The sequence below is a fragment of the Leucoraja erinacea genome, chromosome 6 (genome assembly GCF_028641065.1).
Source record: "Leucoraja erinacea ecotype New England chromosome 6, Leri_hhj_1, whole genome shotgun sequence".
Classification (NCBI taxonomy): Eukaryota; Metazoa; Chordata; class Chondrichthyes; order Rajiformes; family Rajidae; genus Leucoraja; species Leucoraja erinaceus.
Genome location: NC_073382.1, coordinates 25,576,833 through 25,599,334, shown reverse-complemented (window position 1 = coordinate 25,599,334; position 22,502 = coordinate 25,576,833). Strand labels below are relative to the sequence as shown.

The 22,502-nt window shown below is 41.3% G+C and overlaps 1 protein-coding gene across 8 annotated transcripts in view; it reads right to left on the bottom strand.

The window, feature by feature from the left end:
- Positions 1-22,271, bottom strand: part of scel (sciellin) — a 79,090-nt gene extending 56,819 nt beyond the window's left edge. For 3 of the 8 annotated variants that reach the window (XM_055636772.1, XM_055636770.1, XM_055636773.1), the window contains exons 1-3: positions 22,078-22,270; positions 4,862-4,978; positions 1,400-1,490 (exon numbers count right to left, since the gene is read on the bottom strand). In XM_055636772.1, the coding sequence (XP_055492747.1) occupies positions 1,400-1,490; positions 4,862-4,919 (149 nt within the window). In that variant the 5' untranslated portion in view covers positions 4,920-4,978; positions 22,078-22,270. Of the gene's footprint in view, positions 1-1,399; positions 1,491-4,861; positions 4,979-17,595; positions 17,745-22,077 lie in introns of those variants that run through there. The other 5 variants (XM_055636766.1, XM_055636768.1, XM_055636771.1 and 2 more) reach the window with 4 other exon arrangements.
- Between the last annotated feature and the right edge of the window lie 231 nt (positions 22,272-22,502).

Sequence of the window (22,502 nt, the reverse complement as noted above, 5' to 3'; positions counted from 1 at the left end):
ATTATGAGGAGAAACTTGTTAGGATGGTTTTTTTTTCCCTTTGGATCAATGTAGATCAAAGGGAGACTGAAGGCATGTAAAGACTCAAAGGCCCATTGCTTTTAGCAGATAGAGGGATGTGGAAAAAATAGCAGGTACAGTAGTTAAGATGTTTAAGAAGGAACTGCAGATGCTGGAAAATCAAAGGTAGATAAAAATGCTGTAGAAACTCAGCGAGAGTAAGTGTTCGGCACGGACTAGAAGGGCCGAGATGGCCTGTTTCCGTGCTGTAATTGTTATATGGTTATATGGTTATATGGGTGCAGCAGCATCGATGGAGCGAAGGAAATAGGCAACATTTCAGGCCGAAACCCTTCTTCAGACTTCGGCTTGAGTCTGAAGAAGGGTTTTGGCTCAAAACATTGCCTATTTCCTTCGCTCCATAGATGCTGTTGCACCCGCTGAGTTTCTCCAGCATTTTTGTCTACAGCTGCATGAACTGCTGAGTTTGTCCTGCATTTTCTTTTTATATTTGTGATTTGTACAACCAAGTTTAAATTTTGCTGGAGTTTTGACCAAATAAACAAGTTCACAAGTTATAGTAGTAGAATTGGGCTATTTGGCCCATCCACCATTCAATCGTGGCTGATCTCTACCTCTTAATCCCATTTTCCTGCTTTCTCCCATAACCCTTGACATCCATTCTAATCAAGAATTTGTCTATCTCTGCCTTAAAAATATCCACTGTTGTTCTCAAGAGAAGAGGTAGAAGATAGAGTCAATAATCATCCTGACCAGTTTGTCAAGGTTGACACAACAGTGGTACTGGCAGATTCTTCGGAACTGACTCAAATTACCAGCATCTCCACTGAGTGGCACAGTGGCGCAGCAGTAGAATTGCTGCCTTACAGCGCCAGAGACCCAGGTTCGATCTTGACTACGGGTGCTGTCTGTGCAGATTTTGTATGTTCTCCCTGTGACCGTGTGGGTTTTCTCCGAGAACCTCCGGTTTCTTCCCACACTCCAAAGACGGACAGGTTATAAGTTAATTGGCTTCAGTAAAATTGTCCCTAATGTGTAGGATCGTGTTAGTGTACGGGGAGATTGCTGATTGGCGTGGACCCGGTGGCCCGTAGGGCCTGTTCCCGCACTGTATCTCTAAAGTCTAAAAGTCTAATAGTCTAACTTTTAGACTTTAGAGATCTCCCTTCCTCCTAACTCCAGTCACTATGTTCCCTGGGCAGGAGGTTGTCCAGAATTGAAGGAGACAATGTGAAGAAATCTCAAAAAATTGAAAAAATAAAATAAACCCTTGTTTCCATTATACTAATAATACTGAATTATTTATTAATTCAATTAGTCTGTTCAATATTTTGATGCTCAACTCAACCAAGGTAACCCAATGTTGTTTGATACCTACTGAGAGTCATCTCCTTTATTTTTAATCCATTCTTGATCTTTCATTAACCGAGTTTTCTTCGTAGTTTCTCGGATGACCTGGTCCCTTTCACCTAAAATTGAAGTTTAAAATTTGTGAATAAGTATAGTGAAGGAAACACTATTGATAAAATTAAAAGTCTATCATTGAAAAGCAACTCATGGGCAATAAAATACTGTTCAACACAATAAACTCATGTATGCTGTCCACTCCTTTTTTTAAAAGCTCATCCCTATCTTTTTCTATGACTGTGATTTACAATTCTTAAACATAGAATTTAGTTCATGCATCCTGTTCCAGTAACCAGGGAGAATATGCATTTTAACTCTATCTACTCACCTCAGTTCCTTTAATTTTCCTTCGTGTCAAAAAATTAATCAACATGTTTTGAAATTTCCCTCTAACCTAGCCTCAAATAGTTATTTAGTGAAAAGGCTGAACATTTTCATTATTCTTTATCTGAAGAATTATCCTTTCCATTTCACTATTGAATGACTATTGTAATTATCAAGTCATACCCTTTTCTTTGGAACCTCTCATCAAAATAAACAATGTATTTCTCACAATCTAATCAAATCCTTTATTCATATTAAGCACTTCAATTAAATCACTATTGAATTTTCTGTATTCCAAGGAACTCAATCCTGGCATATAGCATCTGTGCTCAAAATCAACTTTGAGCTGCCATTATTCCCTCTGATCTCCTAACAATGACTTCAAATCTGCGACCTCTGAGTTTTAACCTTTCACATTAGAGAAATGGTCCCATTCTATTTAAAAGACATCCCAACTCTTCATAAACTTACATGCCTAATTAACTTTCCCTTCAACCCCCTATGCTCCAAAGAAAGCAAACCGTTTACCCAGTCCGTTTATCCAGTCCAGATTGTTACAGTTTTCTAGTCCCAACAAACATTACGTAAATTTCCTTAGCACACTCTCAACTCACATTAGATATTTCCTGTAAATAACAATTGGAATTTTATGCAATACTTAAAGCAGACTAATTAGTGCTGCATATGGTTTCAGCATGACCTTTCTACTCATATGTTCTATGATTTGACATAAAGAACATCATCCAGTTTGCCTTTTTCAACCACATAAACCAGCTCTGCAATCAGCGTATATGCTCTCCTCTGTCTCTCATATCACTTGGGCTGTCCTTATTCACCCTTCCTATCAACTTTTACTACTGTCAGTGAAGCCTGTCATTCAGCAGCTCTAGATTTGGCAATCCCATATTTTTTTTCTTTCCGGTAGTATGTTTATCTTGAACCCCATTCTTCTTCTTCTTTCCTGTCCTTATGCTCTATAATGGCTCGCCACTGCTGTACACATCGTTGCACTATTGGTTTGTTAAGTGCAAGGCCTGCAGTAGTGCATGGATTATCCAGCAATGGGCATTGCAGTAGGTGTTGCATTGTCTGGGTCTGTGTGCCACAGTCATAGGTTGTTGTACCCTTGATGTAGCCCCATTTGTGCATTGTCTCCCTTGACCGCCTGACCCCAGTTCGCAGTCAGTTGAGACATCTCCAGTTCAGCCATTGTTTATCAGCACCTGATGGTAAGCGCTCTGTTGCTGGTATGGGTATGCCCATCTTGGTGGAAATAGGGACAGTGGCTAGTCTGTTCTTCCACATCTGGAGACGTGCTTCAGTTGTTGTTGTTTCCAATGGGGTGACGCTGGTTAGGAAGCTCATACTCGATTTTAACCACCTAGGAGGGGGCACATGGTTGTGTAATGGGTGTCTATCGTCTGTCAGTTGTTGCAGATGCTCTGTCCTACTTGCAACTGCTCTCCTGATGTTTGGGGGAGTGATGCCAGCCAGTAGGTAGACATTATTTATGTCCGTAGATCGGACATAAATAAATCAATAAGCAACCAGTGATGCTATGGCAGCTGGGATTCAAAGATGAGTCAATCTTCATTACATGTATAGATCTCTCCCAAGCAGGGCAGGCATATTCTGCAGCAAAGCAGAGTGAAAAGGCAGTAGTATGTACTGTTGTTGGGTTGGCACCCCATTTGATGGTCGTGAGTTTGTTCAATGTTGTTGCGGATGCCCACTTTTGCTTTAGTTTGTGCCTTGAATGTTAAGCAGCGGTCGAGTGTGACTCCAAGGTAGACTGGGTTTTGGCAATGTGTTAGTGGGAGTCCAGACCATGTGACGTGCAGTTGATGGTTGGCCTCTTGATTCCTCAGGTGGAATGCACAGACCTGTGTTTTCAATGGGTTGGTACGCAGCTGGTTTTCCTCATAGTATGAATATAAACTGGTGAGTGCCTATGTCAGCATTGTCTCAACATCTTGGAACTGTGTACCCTGCGCTGTTATATAGAGATCATCTGCAAAGATGAAATGCTTAGTTACCAAGTCAGTTGGCTGGTCATTGGTGTAGATGTTGTACAGGATCGGTGTCAGAACACTTCCTTGTGGGAGGCTGTTCTTCTGTCATCGCCATCTGCTATGTTTTCCTCCTTTCTCACCAAAGAACCTTCTATTCTGGAGCTTTGTTTGTATTAGCTCGGTTAGATGCAGATCTTTTGTCATCTCAAGGATCTTGTAGAGGAGTCGTTTGTGGTTGATAGTGTCGTATGTTGCTGACAACTTGACAAACACTGCTCCCGTGATTTGCCCTTGTTCGAAGCCATCTTCCATATGTTGTGTTAGGTTGAGGAGCTGGCTTGTTGTGGACTTGCCTGGGCGGAATCCTGCCTGTTCTGAGATTAGGTGTTCATCTACATATGGAGCAAGGCGGTTGAGGATGAGTCTCTTAAATACTTTGTAGGTGTGGCAGAGTAAAGAGATGGGTCTATAACTCTTCCCCGGTTTCAGTAGTGTGATTACTCGAGTCTGGCGCCAAAGCTTTGGGATTGTCAGATTGGCGGAGCATGAATTGTAATGAACCTCATTAATCTTCTTAAAGGCCTCCCATTATTTTGAGACTGATTTACCCAATTAGGTGGCAATAAGTGAAAATATATGCAAGATTTGAACTATGAGTATTTTTACCTGATTTCGGATCTTGCCAGTGTTTATTGCCCCTCCCTAACTTCCCCTTAACTAAGTGGCTTGCCAACCCAGACCAGGCCAACAGGAGATTTCCTTCCACATCAGTGAACCAGATTGCTTCTACACCCCAGAGTATTACTTATGTTTCTCTTTCATTAGCCGGTCCTGCACAATGTTTGCAGTATTTTCTGATTCCTAGGAATTGCAAATTTCCCTTTTACAAACATCACTTCTCATTATGTTTAAAAAAAAATTCAAGATCTATTTAATTACTGGAATTTAAATTTCCCAGTTACACCAATTTAGATCTCAAAGTCCACAGTCCAGGCCTCTACAAATGATTCTCATGATTTAACTGTTAAATTACCATGCTATTTATAAATAATAGTTTTCAAATATATATGCCCTGGCAAGATATTATTGTTACAAACCTGAAGTGGCTGGTTTGTCAGTGGAGAATGCATCCGTTAGTTTTTTAAACACAGACATGTCCAACAATTTGTAGTTGCTGCTGATTCGTCAACAATAAATGCGACAATAAGGTTTTCCTGTAAGTAAATAGAGCCAGGTTTAATCAGCATTTCTTGTTTTGAGGTCTGTTCAGCCTCTTTATTAATTAACATGTATTTATTTATTTATTTATGTGTTTATTTATTTACTTGAGTAATTGGGAACGAATTTCTACAAAATCAAATGAGCAATAGTCACAACAGCAACAAAAGCAAAAGGAATGCAGCAGCTATGAAACATCAGCGTTTTCAGTGAACCAAGGGCTCTGTAGCAGGCAAGCACTGCTTCTGTTTTCTAACTGTGAATGTGGAAAAATGCATTCTTGCAAGTCTCGGGTGTGCAAACAGTTGAGGGGTAGAGAAGGAAATTTGACACTAATTGAAGAAAATGGAAGAAACCCACCAGATAAAAAAAGAAAGTGATGGCTAAAACAACAACTCATTATGAAGACACAGACAAAAGAACATATTTTTTCTAGAATGCAGCAAATAATTAGTTTAAAGATTAAATATAAAATAGGTGTTGTAATAAGCATTAGATTAATATGACAGTGACTCACATAAACCTTTAACCTGTTTATTGATTGACTTAAAATGTACAAAGCAAGGATGTAGATCTCCACAAACCACCTCTGGTCTAGTATATCTAAAACAGCACCAAATTGCTCAAAATTTGATTGGTTTATCAAACTTTCTTTTTGGAACACTTTCAGAGTAAACTTATACATTTCTTCCCTTATCATTGTTTCATGAACATTTCGTATTTTCTGTGCATTTGTCCATTGAAAAGACATCTGGTACAGCTTCAGTCCTAAGGCTTCAATGTGCAACCTTCCAATAAATGACCATCTGCACTTTCAAACTCAATTGAGCGTGATTCAAGCCAAAATTATGATGTCCCACCTTGAGAAACTAACAATTGGTTCCTTTGAAGTGAAGCATGCTAAGAAATCAAAGAAATAAACTTTTGCCACCATAAAATTAATACATGGGTGAACATGTTCCACTTGGTTCATGTGAAGGAGGAACATATTACCAAAGATGGACACAAAATGCTGGAATAACTCAGGCAGTATCTCTGGAGAGAAATAATGTTTTGTCTATCTTTGGTTTAAATCAGCATCTGCAGTTCTTTCATACACATTCTGTTTAAACCATATACCAGTACATCAAAACAGGGCCCTCCACCTAATTGGATGAATTTCAGAGTATTGTTGGTGAGAGTCAACAGGAGCAACATTCAAGAGCATACATTTGTTAATTTAATATTTGGTCCAGGAATATTCTTCAGTATAGGAGGAAAAGTTACCCCTTTGACAAGCTAGAACAGCAGTCGGAACTATACCTTAGTTATAATGGAATCCATTGTAAGTTTATATTATTTTTGGAATATGTTTGAAACCACTAGAGATAGCAGCATTGCCATTGGGCTTGCTGAAGCTAGGGTTATTCCAGCAACGTTGTTACATTGTAAAATGCATTTTATTCTTTAAAAAATCTTTAAAATTGAATTGTTTATAGCCCTTGTTGCCACTAAATTATCCTTCTTATCCATATCCACATATGCCCTTTTAATAAGTAGGCTTTTAATGCTGCAACAAACAAGCATGGAAACATGGGTTCAGAGCTTCCGTGCAATACCGTCAGGTTTGGAAATACCGTCAGGTTTCATGAAGTTGCAAGTTGCATGGAGTTGCATGCCTCCAATGACTCTTACAAACTTCTACAGATTCACCATAGAAAACATACTGTCATGCCATATTACAATTTGATTTGGGAAGTGCTCTGCCCAAGACTGCAAGAAGTTGCAGAGTTGTAGATGTAGCCCAGTCCATCACACAGATCAGACTTCCCACCATTGACTCCATCTACACTTCATGCTGCCTCAGAAAAGCAGCCAACATAGTCAATGATTTGTCCCACACAAGTCATTCCTTTGTCTTCCCATGTCCATCCAACAGAAGACACGAAAGCTTGAAAGCACAATCACCAGACTCAGGAACAGCTTCTCCCCCTCTGTTATCAGGCTTCTGCATGGTTCATACATAAGCTAGGTCACTGTCCAATTCACCTCTATCCGATTTGTCTACAAAACTGATGCACTGTAATACTGAGAATTATATTCTAAACACTATATCTTCCCTTTTGTTCTGTCAATTGTACTTGAGATTGATGTGATTGGATTTATGTATAATGTATCTGATCAGTTTGGATAGCATGCAAAACTAAGCTTTTCACTGTACCTCAGTGCAAAGGGTAAATAATGAACCTAGACCTTCTGGACAGACCAATTAAAGAGTGACAATGTGACATAAAGTGGGAGCACTGCATATTTACAAAAGCATGTCACGTAACAAATTCTCAAAATATGTGATTTACAATTCCAGAATGTTAATATGTTTAAAGACAGACACAAAGTGGTGGAGTAACTCTACGGATCAGGCAGCATCTCTGGAGAATAAGGATAGGTGATGTTTCCCGTCAGACCCTTCTTCAGATCTGTTTGAAAATATTTCTACCCACTTTCTTGTTCTGCCCATTATAAATGTAGCTAGTTTGAATGAAACAGTCGGAACCAGAGCAAAGTAAAAGCATCAAACGCAAAGGGAGAGATTAATTTGTTTAACAAATGGGATGACACATTGAGATCTCAAAATGATTCATTACAATCCTACAGGAAGGAAGCATTTCACACACAGAGTGGTGAATCTCTGGAACTCTCTGCCACAGAAGGAAGTTGAGGCCAGTTCATTGGTTATATTTAAGAGGGAGTTAGATGTGGCCCTTGTGGCTAAAAGGATCAGGGGGTATGGAGAGAAGGCAAGTACAGGATACTGAGTTGGATGATCAGCCATGATCATATTGAATGGCAGTGCAGGCTCGAAGGGCCGAATGGCCTACACCTGTACCTATTTTCTATGTTTCTATGCAAGCATACCTTTGTTTCACAGTTGAGAACCTACATGGGTCTAAACTCAAACTAAAGCGCCAATTAAATGACCTAATCATTAATAATACAATTATATCTAACAAATAAAAAGATTGTGGGCAAAACTCAAAGTGCTGAAGTAACTCAACAGTTCAGGTAGCATCTCTGGGAATGAAAAGGTGGCATTTCGGAACAAGACCCTTCTTCAGAATAAGAATGTGGGAGTTGCTTCATTTTTTTAATTTATTAAAAAAATAATAATATTTTTATTAGAAGCATATGCATATCATAATACATTTTGTTTATCAATTACATATTGTTAATAGTTGGGGTCCCGGCTATCAAAATAGCTGGGGTCCTCGTCTATCAATTACATATTAACACAGCTTCTATTTGTTTATTTATTTTATAGATAGGAAGAAAAGAGAGGAAAAAAACGATAATAAAAAAATAAAAAAATAGAATAAATGACCAATAATACAACTTTGGAGATAGGTCCGTAGGATATAAAACATAACTATTCATCTAATCCTGGGTTCAAGTTTCAGTCAGGATTCCGTGCTGGACCAGTTTACCCCTTCAAAAAATCAATAAATGGAGACCATATTCCAGCAAATAATTCTAGTTTGTCATTTAAGACAAGTCTAGTTCTTTCCAAATGTAAGGTAAGAACTACCTTACATTTAATAAATAATGCTTCAATTTATGAGCTGCAAGGATTGAAAACCAAATCCTCACAACCTACTAGAAAATGGATATAAATGAAAGTGTTCAAGTTCAAATGTATTGTAAGCAATGTCTAAATCCCAAGAATTATTTTTAAAAACAGCTGACATTTCTAGATTGTGTATTTTATTTAGAAGTTATCTATTGTAAAGTCTGATCATCCCGCACCTCTGGGCCGGAGAAGCATATTTTCCAGACTTTTGGATGTTACCACTGTTAATATTCTAACACACATTTTCAATTCTTTTTAATTTACGTATTACAAAGTAATATATTAAATTTTGCAATGAATAGAGTGAGTTTAAAGGTAGCAGGAACTGAAGCCCAGTATCGCTGCAATCATCCCCTCATTCTTCACACCAGATGCTTAAGATCTCAACCCCAGTTCTGGCCTCACATTGATCCAACAGTCCAGATCTCAGCACCAACCACACCCCAGATCTCAGCTCTGATTGCACGCCTCACCTGCACTTTAAACCCCTGATTCACAGACTACACAGAGCAAGCCATATGCTGAACTGAATGAATTTCCAAATAATTCAATACCAAATTATTGCAGTTTTACTGTTCTGGAAGATAGCCATTCAGCCAGCGCCCAGCAGAGCAATCCTATCAGACCTAATCATCTTCTTATTTATTACTTGTCGTAGCTTGTCTTACTTGTCGTAGCTTGTTGCGGGTGGACGTAGATTGTCGTAGGTGTGGTCGTAGGTGGACGGCCTATGGTTCGATGGTTGTCAGTAGCGTACCATAGCTTGACTTCGACTAGGAGGTAGGTTGTTGTAGACTTTGTCGTAGGGGGTTCCAGGCGCTGGTTTATCGGCCACCTGCTACGACTATGACAGTCGCCGGCAGTAGCCAAAAAAAATCGCCTAAGTGGGACAGGCCAATAACCTCTCTTTCAATTTTGCTTGATTGCTGCACTGCTTTAAGTACCTAAGACTGATTCTCTGCATTTTATTTCTCACCATCTTCCTCCACACACATTTACTACAGAGAACTCGCCTTGCTTTTAGTGGTAGAAGTTAGTTTTTGCACCTCTACAAATGCATTGAGCAAACTGACATTGTTTGTTGCAAAATCGATTGTTTGCTGTGAGTCATATTATCCACCCATCTCTAATGTAATGGTTGCAACACCATTCACCATAAGTAGCACAATAAAAAAATCAGCTATTGCAATTGGGCAAATTATTTTACACTCATCTCATGGTTTTAAAAGCAGTGGAAGACGGTGTTGAGTGTAAAGACTATCAAGGTATAATTGTTTGTATTACAATACCATCCAATATTAAATTGAACCAGTATTGTTCTGCTGCCAGTGTTTTAATAGTCTCTTTAAACAGCGTGAGCTGTGCTTAAATCAGCCAAAGCAGTGATTCAGATTCTATTCTGGTGCAGCTGGTTGCTTGAACAAGGAGTTTCTGGGTGGGGATTATCATAAATTACCTCCTTTACATATGCACTCTTTCATAACAGCATTCCACTGTTCGGCAGATTTTACACCCAATCAAACAACCAGCCCAGTCTCTCTCTCTCTGTCTCTCTGTCTGTCTCTCTCTCTCTCACTCACACGCACTCTCTCTCTCTCTCTCACACGCACTCTCTCTCTCTCTCTCACACACACACCAACACACATACAAACCATCTCTATTCATTGCCTTAGATCTGGACAATCTGTCTATTTTATACTAACTATTCCTGGAATAGTATGTTCTTACTAATGTGCAATGCAGCCAGAAAATTGAAAGGAAGAATAATCACATTACTAATAAATCTCATGAATCTTGCTAGTTTAATTTAGACAACTTCTCTGTGATTCTCATACAGACAGCATCTCCCCTTTGCCTCTGTGTTATTAAAAGACTTTGAGGATTTGTACATTAATCTCTCATTAACCATTGCAAGGAAGTTAGGTTTCACAATGAACATGTAAGCACTTGTCAAAAATAGTCACCTCAGCCACTCTATTTTAGAAGTGAACCAAGAGTGGTTGATGTGAAAAAAAAAAAAATTATGCAATCTTACAATTGATCTTTTGATTTTAGTTTATTCACCTCTATCTTAATTCAATACACAATAGACAACAGGTGCATGAGTAGGCCATTTGGCCCTTCGAGCCAGCACCGCCATTCAATGTGATCATGGCTGATCATCCACAATCAGTTCCCCGTTCCTGCCTTTTCCCAATATCCCATGACTCCGCTGTCTTTAAAAGCCCTATCTGGCTCTCTCTTGAAAGCATGCAGGAAACCGGCCTCCACCGCCCTCTGGGGTAGATTCCACAATGTGAGTTCTAAATGGCTTATGGGCCGGTCCCACTTAAGTGATTTTTCAGGCAACTGCCAGCAACTGTCAAGTTGCCGGCAGTCCCCTGAAAAATCGGCAACTTGAACAGCGACCATAATGAGGCCGCAACTAGTTCCCAGAATGCGGGAGCTCCTCACGACCAAGAAGGTGACTCCCCGGCAACCACCCACGAACATGTGGCGACCGCAGAGTCTTCTGCTGCCACCTAAAAAATCGTCTAATTGGGAAAGGCCCATTACCCCTTAATCTTAAACTGTGGCCCCCTGGTTCTGGACTCCCCCAACATCTGGAACATGTTTCTCTCCCTTTAGTTTGCTTTGCTTGACTTGATTTTAATTCATCATTGTTGTTTTGGTTCCCCAGTCTTTTTTTCTCACTTACTTAAATCTCCATAAGGGTATGGTCTTAAGGTTTTTCCATGCAAGAAGATCCCAAAGTGCCCTGTTGCCAACATCATGCAGTTATCAGTTCATTATTGACTAAGCACAGTGGTAAAGCTGTTGCCTCACTACACCAGAGACCCGGGTTTGATTCTGACCCTCAGTGCTGTCTGTGTAGAGTCTGTACCAATAACAGACCCTCTTATAAACTTCCACTTCCCTTTCTGCATTACAATTAATTAATGTTTATACAAAATTAAATGTGCTTGATACATTGAGAAATTAATTGATAAATGATGTAGCACATTAATGATAGGGTAAAGATAGGGTTCTTGGTTGGTTCTTGGTTTGGATGAATTGGATGCTGTTTGGCTGTCAACTAGGGAATAACATGGACTAGCTCATTGCATTTGGGGATATCACTCTTTATCCACCCAATGATTTAATTGCTTCACTTTCTTTCAAAAGAGAATCACAGGGTATCTGTTTGGAGCAGGAGGTTGGCAATGAGATAGAAGATCAGACACAATTGTGTCAAACAGTAGAGGAGCTGAATGGTCTACTTCCATTTTCATTTGTTTTGTTCTTATGTACCTGCAAGTAAACCAGTGAGGCTTTACTGGAAATTGTCACTGGATGCAACCAGCAGCTAACTGCTTTCTCAAATACCAACTATTCATATATTCATTAAAGGCACTAAAAGACACGATGAAGAGACGATAAGTAAAATATTCTACTCAATGAGGATCCCTGCCACGGAAAGGCCCAGGTCTGTTATTATTGCTCAATGACATGTGCACATCAGAACAATGTGACCTGTCCTCCTTACATTCCACCTGCATGTGTGCTGACTACATTTTTATTCAACCAAGGTTCTTATTTCAATATTTGTCATGCAAAAATGTCATGGAATGTCAGTTCAGGTTAGGTCGCGGGGGAGTCGGGTACCGTGTAATCCCGTCACCCCTGCTCCATGGTCGGATAGTCAGCGACTAAACCGTCTCCCCCTATACTATAAAATCCTATACTTCCAGCAGCGGATGTCCGCAGGAACTGCAGGACAGAGATGTGTGGTGCGTCCGTCACCGTTCCCGAGGGAAACCAGCACCACTGCGTCGCTAATGTTTTCCACGATGATGATGATTATATCATTTTCCAGCTGAAGAAAACATTGATGAGACAATATTTGGAGTATTGTGCACAATTCTGGTCACCTGCTATAGGAATGATGTTATTAAGCTGCAAAGGGTGCAGAAAAGGCTCACCAGAATGTTACCAGGACCTGAGAGCTTGAGATTTTATATCTCAAGTGAGTGGATAGGCTAGGACATTTTTCTCTGGAATTCATGTGGCTGAGGTGTGACCTTATAGAGATATATCAAATCACGAGAGGCATCACAGTCTTTCTTCCAGGGCAGTATTTGTCTAATAATAGATGGCCTAGGTTTAAACTGATGATAGTTTAAGATGAAAGGGGAGAGATTTAGAAGAGACTTGAAAGCAATGTCTTCATCCATAGGGTTGTGCTTATGTGGAATGAGCTGCCAGCAGACGATATAGAGAGTGAAAGCCATTGAGGCAGATAAATGGAGAGCAAAGGTATAGATGGATATGGACGAAGCAAATGGGACTAGCTGAGCTATAAAACCTGGTTGACATGGATACATTGGCCTGTAGAGCATATTTCCATGCTGTATGACTCAGAGTTATAACCCCTCTTTCACAATGTCTTTGGTAACTGCTTTTATTATTAAAAGCCCTGCCCCACGGTAAGAGTTCATTCCAAGAGTTCGCCCGAGTTTTGCTCTGATTCGAACTCGGAGATTTACGGTAATGGCCATGTGTCAGTACTCGGGGCTCTCATGATGAAAAATCTTCACGCGTCTTCCCGTGCTTAACTGCCGTTAGCGAGTCTTCCCGAGTACCCGCCGTTAGCGCTAAGAGACGTCCCCGAGCTCCAAAGTACCCGCTACGTTCATTCTCCAAGCTTACTATGAGTTTGATTTTTTTTTAAACTCGGGAGAGCTCTTGGAATGAACTCGTACCGTGGGACAGCGCTTTAAGGAAGTCAGCTGGTCATTATTGCATTGATGCTTATAGGAGCATCGAACATAGAACAGCATAGGCATAAGCCCCTCAGCCCACAATGTCTGTCAACCATGATGAAAATTTAAACCTATCCCATCTGCCTACATATGGTGTATATCTCTCCTTCCTTCATGTTCCTATGCATGGCTAAATGACTCTTAGACTTGCTGTTGTATTTTCCACAAACGTGATTATAATTGAAATGGCTGCAATCCATTTTGAGCCACACTGAAAGAGTGGTACGAGGTACTACCATGCAATATGAATGCATTTATTTATTTCTACATGGCTTTTTCTGCTGTACTCACCAGAGTTATGAACTCCTGGAGTCCATATTTAGCAAGATAGTCATTGGCCGATCTTTAGTAAGACTTTACTGGACTTTATCTTGCACTAAATGTTATTCCCCTTATCATGTATCTGTGCACTGCGGATGGCTTGATCGTAATCATTTATAGTCTTTACGCTGACTAGATAGCACACAACAATAAAGCTTTTCACTGTACCTTGACACACGTGACAATAAACAAAACTAAACTGAAAGAGCAACCATATAAAATACTAAATCCACTATTTGCATTTGATATAACTATGACAAAAAGCACCTGATTATTCTTCCAGGATATGAGCATATAGAGTATTATTTTTAATTATAATTTTCTGCAGATGATGGACATCTAAAATTAAAAATTAAAATAATGCTCAGCACCAGGCAGCAAAACAGTTTTGGGCCAATATTTTCATCAGTTGTCATTTGTCTGTTGTAATTCTGTTGGAAATTCATCAACATGAAAGATTCTCCCACCCATCTCTCTCAACCCCACATCCGTGATGACCCGTCTTCCAACAATGGCTCTGAATCCTCAGTTCTGGTTCCATTCACCCTGCCCAAGTCCAATTCTGCTCCCAGTTTCTAACTGGGTTTCCGACTTTGGTCAAGCCTGCTTATTCTGATTCCGGAAATCTCAAACAATCATCCTTGAACCTGACTAGATACAGCACGGAAACAGGCCCTTCGGCCCACCGGGTCCGTGCCAACCAGTGATCCCCGCACATGAACACTATCCTATACCCACCGGGGGCAATTTTTACATTTACCAAGTCAATTAACCTACAAACCTGTACGTTTCCTCCACACTCTTTGGAGTGTGGGAGGAAACCAAAGATCTCGGAGAAAACCCATGCAGGTCACGAGGAGAATGCACAAACTTCGTACCAGACAGCACCCGTAGACGTTTACCCTCCTACCATCCGGGATCTACAGGTCTCCCCCGAACCAGCAGGTCGAGGAACAGTCTGTGAGGTCACTCTACCATCTCGGACACTTATTATTATTTTTATTCAAATCGTTTGCTATGTCGAACCCGAATCCCACCGGAATCACCGGCGCTGCATTCGCTGTAAGGCAGCAACTCTACCGCTGTGCCACCTTGACCGCCTCCCTCCTCTTAATGCATGAAAAGTGGTGTGTCAGGCTCATTCAGTGTCACGTACTCTTTGAGGGTCGGGCTCTGCCAAGTTATGCTATGCTGACCACAGTACCGAAAGTACAATTGGCATACCAAGTTGAAGCACTTCATCATGCCTCCCAAGTGCCAATATAAATCTGGGCTCCTGCTTCTTTGCAAGCCCAATTGGGTGTGACAGCCTGCGTGGGTGGAGGCAAAGTAAACATATCTGTTGTATAGGCAGAGGCATATTAAACAACAGGAAATACCCAAAGCAGAAAATAAAGCACAGTTAAGATTGGAGTGCTTCAAATATCACAAAGGAAATGGAATGAGGAGTTGCCCATTAAAGTCTCTACCAAAGGTCAGGGTGTGAATCATAGTTTACATATTTCACAGGTTAAACTTACCCATCCCTAAAGACGAATGGACAGATTTGCAGAGGCTTAATCATTCTTCTCTCACTGATTTCAACGTTGGCCTCCTGCTCTCCAGGAGGAAGGAACCAGCCTCTCCAGACACTGAAGATCGGCTTTTAATTGCCATCACAGCCAAGTGGTGCTCCTTTTTACTGAAACAAATGGTAGGGGTGGGAGGGGTGGATGGTGTAAATTGGGAAGATTAGATACGGTAGGAGATTACAGACTAATCTGGTGGCCAAACCTGCCAGAGGAGGCTATTGGGGGGCATGAATAGATAAAAGAGATGCAGCATGTTTTGTCTTTTCATAGATTATGAGTCAGGGTGAGTAGGAATTGCAAAATGGATGGCTGAGACACGGGCATGTGGGGAGGTGTCGTAGGCATAGCTATGTGTATATTGGTTGGAGGGTTTAGACGCTACTAAAAACAAAGGCCATAAAATGAATGCCCTGATTATAGCACAATGTCAAGTAAGTTATAATTCTGAATTGAAAGAGAGTGCTCATAGATTAAGGTTAACCCCCATCATCACCCCACTGTCCCAGACTGTGTAGCCAGCTCCGCCATTGGCAGATGTTGTTTCCTTAGATCCCAAAGTGAATCTTTGAGATTTTCTCACGGCAAATTTCCTCCCCCTCTCTGAACGGGAAGCAATTCCTCACTGCATCATACTCATCACTGTGCACGTGTGCATCTGTGCACACACACACACACAAGTGTGCACACTGCCCAACATCATTCCAGTTATCACTATTTACTAATCACCGCACTCCAGCTCAGATAAAATTACCACCTGCTTTCGATAAGAGAGGTTTAGTTTATAGATACAGCATGGAAACAAGTCCTTTGGCCTACTAAATCCACGCCGACCAGGGATCTCCATACACTAACACTCTCCTGCACAGTGGGGACAATTTACACTTTTTAGTGAAGTAACCTACAAACTTGTACATCTTTGCAATGTGGTAGGAAACCAAGCACCCAAAGAAAACCCACATGGTCAATGGGGGAATGCACAAACTCCATACAAACAACACCGTAGTCAGAATCAGACCTAGGTCTCTGGCGCTGTCATGTGCCAGCGTGTCGTCCCAAATATGAAAATTTAAATGAGGCACAGGCATTATAATTGCTGTGGATATTGAATCACTTCCTCACGTTAGCTGAGTATATCACCAATTCTGGACTATCCCCTCTTGCACAAAAAACTCACTCCAGACGGTGCTGTTACACAACCAGGCATCTCTTGCCATATAATACCCGGTTTGTCATATTCCCTGAATTTCCTGAAAAATGTAATGTTCTCAGTGTCTGTTTGCTAAATGTGATTTATGAAAGTAAATGATGTCTCAAGGTTTGCACAAGTCTCGAAACAGTGAAAATAAATTTACTTAGGTGTACACACTATAGAAATGTACTATGCAAATAACCCAGACAACCTAACAGCAGGTGCACATATGACCAGCAAACCTGAGAAGAGAGGCTTTGTTAATTTAAGTATGTATTCATTGAATAAATCTACCTACCAATTGACACACTTTCCTTTATTCCATAAAATAATACACAAGCATGTGAATAAAATGATCAAATATAAAAGTTAAACTTGTGGCTTTATTGCCATTAAAATGGTTCAAATTGTATCTGTTTCTTTTCATATCAATTACTGCCTGCCGAATTCAATCGTATCTTACACAACGGCAAAGATCTGACCAGAATTTTGCAGTAATTTGTAAGGTAATATCCACTCAAGATTATCTTTTCTATTTTCTCAACCTAGTTTGGAGCAGCAGTTGGAATTGTGGCAGCGGTACCTCTTCACACAAAGGGAGGACTTTCACACACAACATCTCAACTGGAAGGAGAGATATTTAATAATTTTACATGTTCACAATTGTTGAATGTGAGCTCTTAACGGCATCTTACAAGGTCTCCTGTAGTTATGCCTAAATCTGAGGAAACGAATGGAAAACTGGGTTGCAATTTTAAGATGCCATTTTAGAAAAACTAAAAATGTCCTAAAATCAACTACACACACAAGACACTGAAGAACTCAGTATTTTTCATGAATGCTTAAAGTAAAATCAGATTCCTGTAAAACATTTTATTTGACCCTGAAAACAAAGATAAAAGACATATACAAGTACAAAAGATAAATCTTAGCATGCAGATCAATTATAAATGCCAAAAGCAACACCATTCTCTCGGATGCTGGGTAACAGCAGCCACGAATCTGCAGACACTTAAATAAACAACTAGATTTGTTGCAATGCTCATCTGTCCAGTTTTAACTCCCTTTTGATTTCATCTAATTTCTCTCCCAGCCAATGACACCAAAGTTTAGAGTCTGTACTTACACGTTTAGTCGATCTGAGTAACTGTGTAGTTAAATTATCTAGGTGGAGAAAATTTGCTTCTTTAAAATTCTATCTGAGTCACAAAGTTTGCGAGAGTCTTTGGATGGGTGTGTTTGCTATATCTCTAAACTGGTTATGCAAGTTTTGGGTGCGGTTGTATTCACTTTGGAATGGCACCAATGCACACGTGGTACATCTTTCTCAAACGCTGAATAGCAATTACAAATGTCCATTAAATCAATTACCCAGAGATGACATGTTGTTTAAGAAGGAGCTGCAGATGCTGGAAAATCAAAGGTGGACAAAAATGCTGGAGAAATTCAGCAGGTGAGGCAGCATCTATGGAGAGAAGGAAATAGGCAACGTGTCGGGCTGAAACCCTTCTTCAGACTGATGTGAGGGTGGTGGGCGGGAAGGGGGGGGGGGGGGGGGGGAAGAAAGGAGGAGAAGAGGAAGAGCCAGTGGGCTGAGGGAGAGCTGAGAAGGGGAGGAGAAAGTAAGGACTACCTGAAATTAGAGAAGTCACTGTTCATACCGCTGGGGTGCAAGCTGCCCAAGTGAAATATGAGGTGCTGCTCCTCCAATTTACGGTAGTCCCACTCTGGCCATGGAGGAGGCCCGGGACAGAGAGGTCGGATACGGAATGGGAGGGGGAGTTGAAGTGTTTAGCCACCGGGAGATCAGGTTGGTTATTGTGAACCGAGTGGAGGTGTTCGGTGAAGCGATCGACAAGACTACGCTTGGTCTCACCGATGTAGAGCAGCTGAAATCTAGAGCAGCAGATGCAATAGATGAGATTAGAGGAGGTGCAGGTGAACCTCTGCCGCACCTGGATAGGCTGTTTGGGTCATGAATGGAGTCAAGGGGGGAGGTAAAGTGACAGGTGTAGCATTTCTTGTGGTTGCAAAGGTAGAGTGCCCGGAGAGGGGGTGGTTCGGGTGGGAAGGGACAAATTGACCAGGGAGTTATGGAGGGAGCGGTCTCTGTGGAAAGCGGACAGGTGAGGAGATGGGAAGATGTGGTGAATGGTGGTGTCACGTTGGAGGTGGCAAAAATGACGCAGGATTATTTGTTGTACGTGACGGCTGGTAGGGTGGAAGGTGAGGTTATCTGGACTGCACTTCTTCCCACCCTGCTTCCTGTAAGGACTCCATCCCCTATTCCCAATTCCTCCGTCTATGCCACATCTGCACCCAGGATGCATCCTTCCTCCGAGCCGCATCTTCGCCCCCTCCTCGCGGCCTACCACCTGGATTGGCATGGCCTTTCCTGCCGGAGACCGCCCAGAGCTTCAAGCTGTAGCTACAGCTGCAGCGCAGCACTGAGGTACCATCGCTGAGCAGGCGATTCCTTACCCGAGTCACCGTGTGGAGCTCCGGAGTGCTCTGATTGCCGACTTCAACATCATGGAGCTGTGGGGTCTGCGGAGCGTCCAGCCGTGGCGGCGCTGACTTTAAACACCGCGGAGCCTGGGATCTTTCGCCGAGATCGCCAGTGTTGGAGCTCCAACCAGCACGGCCTGTGGACTTCGAAAGCCGCGGTCTCAGGTGGCTAGTGGCCATTTTGGAACTCCAAGCCGCTGAAGAGTGTTCTTCCGACGCCATAGTCCCATCATTCCGGCGAGAGGGGCCTGAAACATCAGGCCGCCGTAGCGGCGACTACGGAGGCCTCAATAGGCCCCGACCACGGATGAACAGAGAGGAAGTGGACAGAACTTTGCTGCCTTCCATCACAGTGGGAACCATTGTGGGGGGATGTTTTTATGTTTAATGTTAAATTGTTTAATGTTGTATTTATTTTATTGGTGTGCTGCAATGGCAACTCAAATTTCACTGCACCAATTGGTAATAAATGTAATTTGTCCTTTGTCCTTTGTATGAACATTGACTTCTCTAATTTCAGGTAGTCCTTATTTTCTCCTCCCCTTCTCAGCTCTCCCTCAGCCCACTGGCTCCTCCTCTTCCTTTCTTCTTCCCCCCCCCCCCCCCCCCATTACATCAGTCCGAAGAAGGGTTTCAGCCTGAAACGTTGCCTGTTTGCTTTGCTTCATAGTTGCTGCCTCACCCGCTGAGTTTCTCCAGCATTTTTGTCTACCCAGAGAGGACACCTTGTATTCAAACTAGCTGTTGAGTTCCCTACATTACAACAATGATTGCACTTCAAAATGTGCTTTGGACATCTTGAGGTACTAATAAATGAGCGTTGATTCTTTAAAGGATACCTGGGCAAGATTATTGAAATACTGTTCAACAATGTTATTTTTTACTTTATTTCAAATTCAATTCCAGCAGAGATGATAAAAAGACAGTACTTTAAATCCTCATCAAGGGCTCACCAAGAGCAAAACTTCAAAATGTTAAAGGGAAGTCAAGAGTTAATTGGCACAGACTGACAGTTTTCATGTTACAGCTTGCAGCATTTAAAAAAACATATTGAGTCTTTTTATGTTAACTAGCTTTTCAATCTCAATTTTAATCTCCCAATTTATGTGGCCACAGTGTACAACTAACTCAAATGGAAATGAAAATTGCAAGGTAGAAATGTTCTGATTTACATGGCGCTGCCACTCTGTACTCTGGAGGTACAGACGGTCTCGATGCTAATGGCATGTTGGCCTTCATAACAAGAGGAGTCGAGTATAAGAGCAAAGAGGTCCTTCTGCAGTTGTACAGGGCCCTAGTGAGACCACACCTGGAGTATTGTGTGCCGTTTTGGTCTCCAATTTTGAGGAAGGACATTCTTGCTATTGCAACTGTCATATGTTGAAATAATGAAGCAACTGGGCTTGTATACACTGGAACTTGGAAGGATGAGAGAAAATCTTATTGAAACATACAAGATTATTAAGGGATTGGACATGCGAGAGGCAGGAAACATGTTCCCGATGTTGAGGGAGTCCAGAACCAGGGGCCACAGTTTAAGAATAAGGGGTAAGCCATTTAGAACAGAGATGAGGAAAAACTTTTTCACCCAGACAGTTTTCAATCTGTGGAATTTTCTATTTCAGAACGCAATTTAGGCCAATTCTCTGGATGCTTTGAAGAGAGAGTTAGATAGAGCTCTTAAAGATAGCAGAGTGGGGATATGGGGAGAAGGCAGGAACGGGGTACTGATTGTGGATGATCAGCCATGATCACAGTGAATGGCGGTGCTGGCTCGAAGGGCCGACTGGCTTACTCCTGCACCTATTGTCTATTGTCTATTGTATTGTCTATTGAGTCCTTGTCAAAACCCCCAGCAAAGGGTTTGCCACAGGCCAGCTGATGAGAAAATCTTAATAATGCCTCTGGACTTGCGCCTCCAAAACATCAAGGTGAGTGAGGTGTCACAACCTGTATTGCATTAGCCCATTCACACCACTGAAGGAAGAACTCTGATATATAATTGACAAGGAAATGTGGGGCTTGGAATTCAGCTGCCTGCGAGAATTATTGGCTGCTTCCCAATTCCAGATTCTTCCTCTAAAACCTAAATGAGACAGAAAGACCTGTTGGAGTAAACCTGCAACTGGAATTGGGATTCTTCCCCTATTGTTCCAAGGATTTGGCATTAGCAGGCTCTGTAATTGTAGATGGTTAAACTCCTGTGGGTAATTGTGATGCAATCTTGATCTTTTTATGCTTCGACACTTGCCAGTTTTGCCCATATTTTCTGGGAAGAGTGACTTCTTTAGAAGTGATGGGCGTTCATCCCTTATTATTCAAACCAATGATATCCTAATGTGATTAAGAAGGAACTGCAGATGCTGGAGAATCGAAGGTACACAGAAAAGCTGGAGAAATTCAGCGGGTGCAGCAGCATCTATGGAGCGAAGGAAATAGGCAACGTTTCGGGCTGAAACCCTTCTTCAGACTAATGTGAAATGTGAAATTCCTAATGTGAAACTGCTTGTAAATTGATTTGTGGGTTTTGTGTAGGTTAATTGGAGACTGTAAATTACCTCATTGCAGGATAAAGGCAGGGAAAATCTCAAAAGAAATGATCGGCATACGGGAGAGAGAATAAGTAGCAGGGATCCAGAGAAATAATGAAAGGGGGAATGGGACTAATAAAATCAACACCATAGCTTCCTTCCATGTTGTTATAAGATAAGATAAGATATACAGTGACCATGTAATAGGTATCGTTACGTTCTGAAAACCTGCCTCCAAAAATCATCACTCTCTGATCTGAGATCCTGATGTTTAATCATGGTGCGAAAAACATATCTTCACTCCAAACAAGATTTTAATTATGTATGAAACATACGCAGATAAGCAATTTCTTTAAGACTGTGACTATTTCTCAAACACTTCTATTTTCACTAAACAAGATTATTGGCAACATTTGCCAGTTTAGTGTTATTTCTACAATAGACCTTGTATATACAACAATGATCAGTATACAATATTCCAATTAAGGTACTGGGATGTACTTTCACCAAATTGTATCAAAGCTACCAATGTGTTAGAAAAATACAAATGTTAAACTTCTGTTACTCACCTGTCTGAATTAGTTCTGAATGAAATTCCTTTGCAATTTTGTTGCTGGCTCCGGTGTTAAATGGTGAGTGGTTTTTTTTCGTTTCAGCGTCAGTCCCGACCAACTGAAATGAGTAATGGTGAAGTTAAAGCTCACTCCCAGCTTATTTGTTCTGTATTGATAGGTTTCCACCCCCGGTGGCACTGACTCACACTCTCACTCCCTCTGGGTGGAGAAAAAGTTTGCAATTTGTGACAAGCAGAAAGCACTTAAACGAAATAATTAGATTGGCAGTAGAGTTTCCACATTCCGCCACTCCCTCTCGAATCAAAGCATTCCTTCCATATCAGTGTAACTCCACCTGAGCAGATTCCACCACCCATACATATTTGCAATGCAGCTATGCCATACACCTGTCTGTGAGGTTACAGGGATTAACCTCTTCA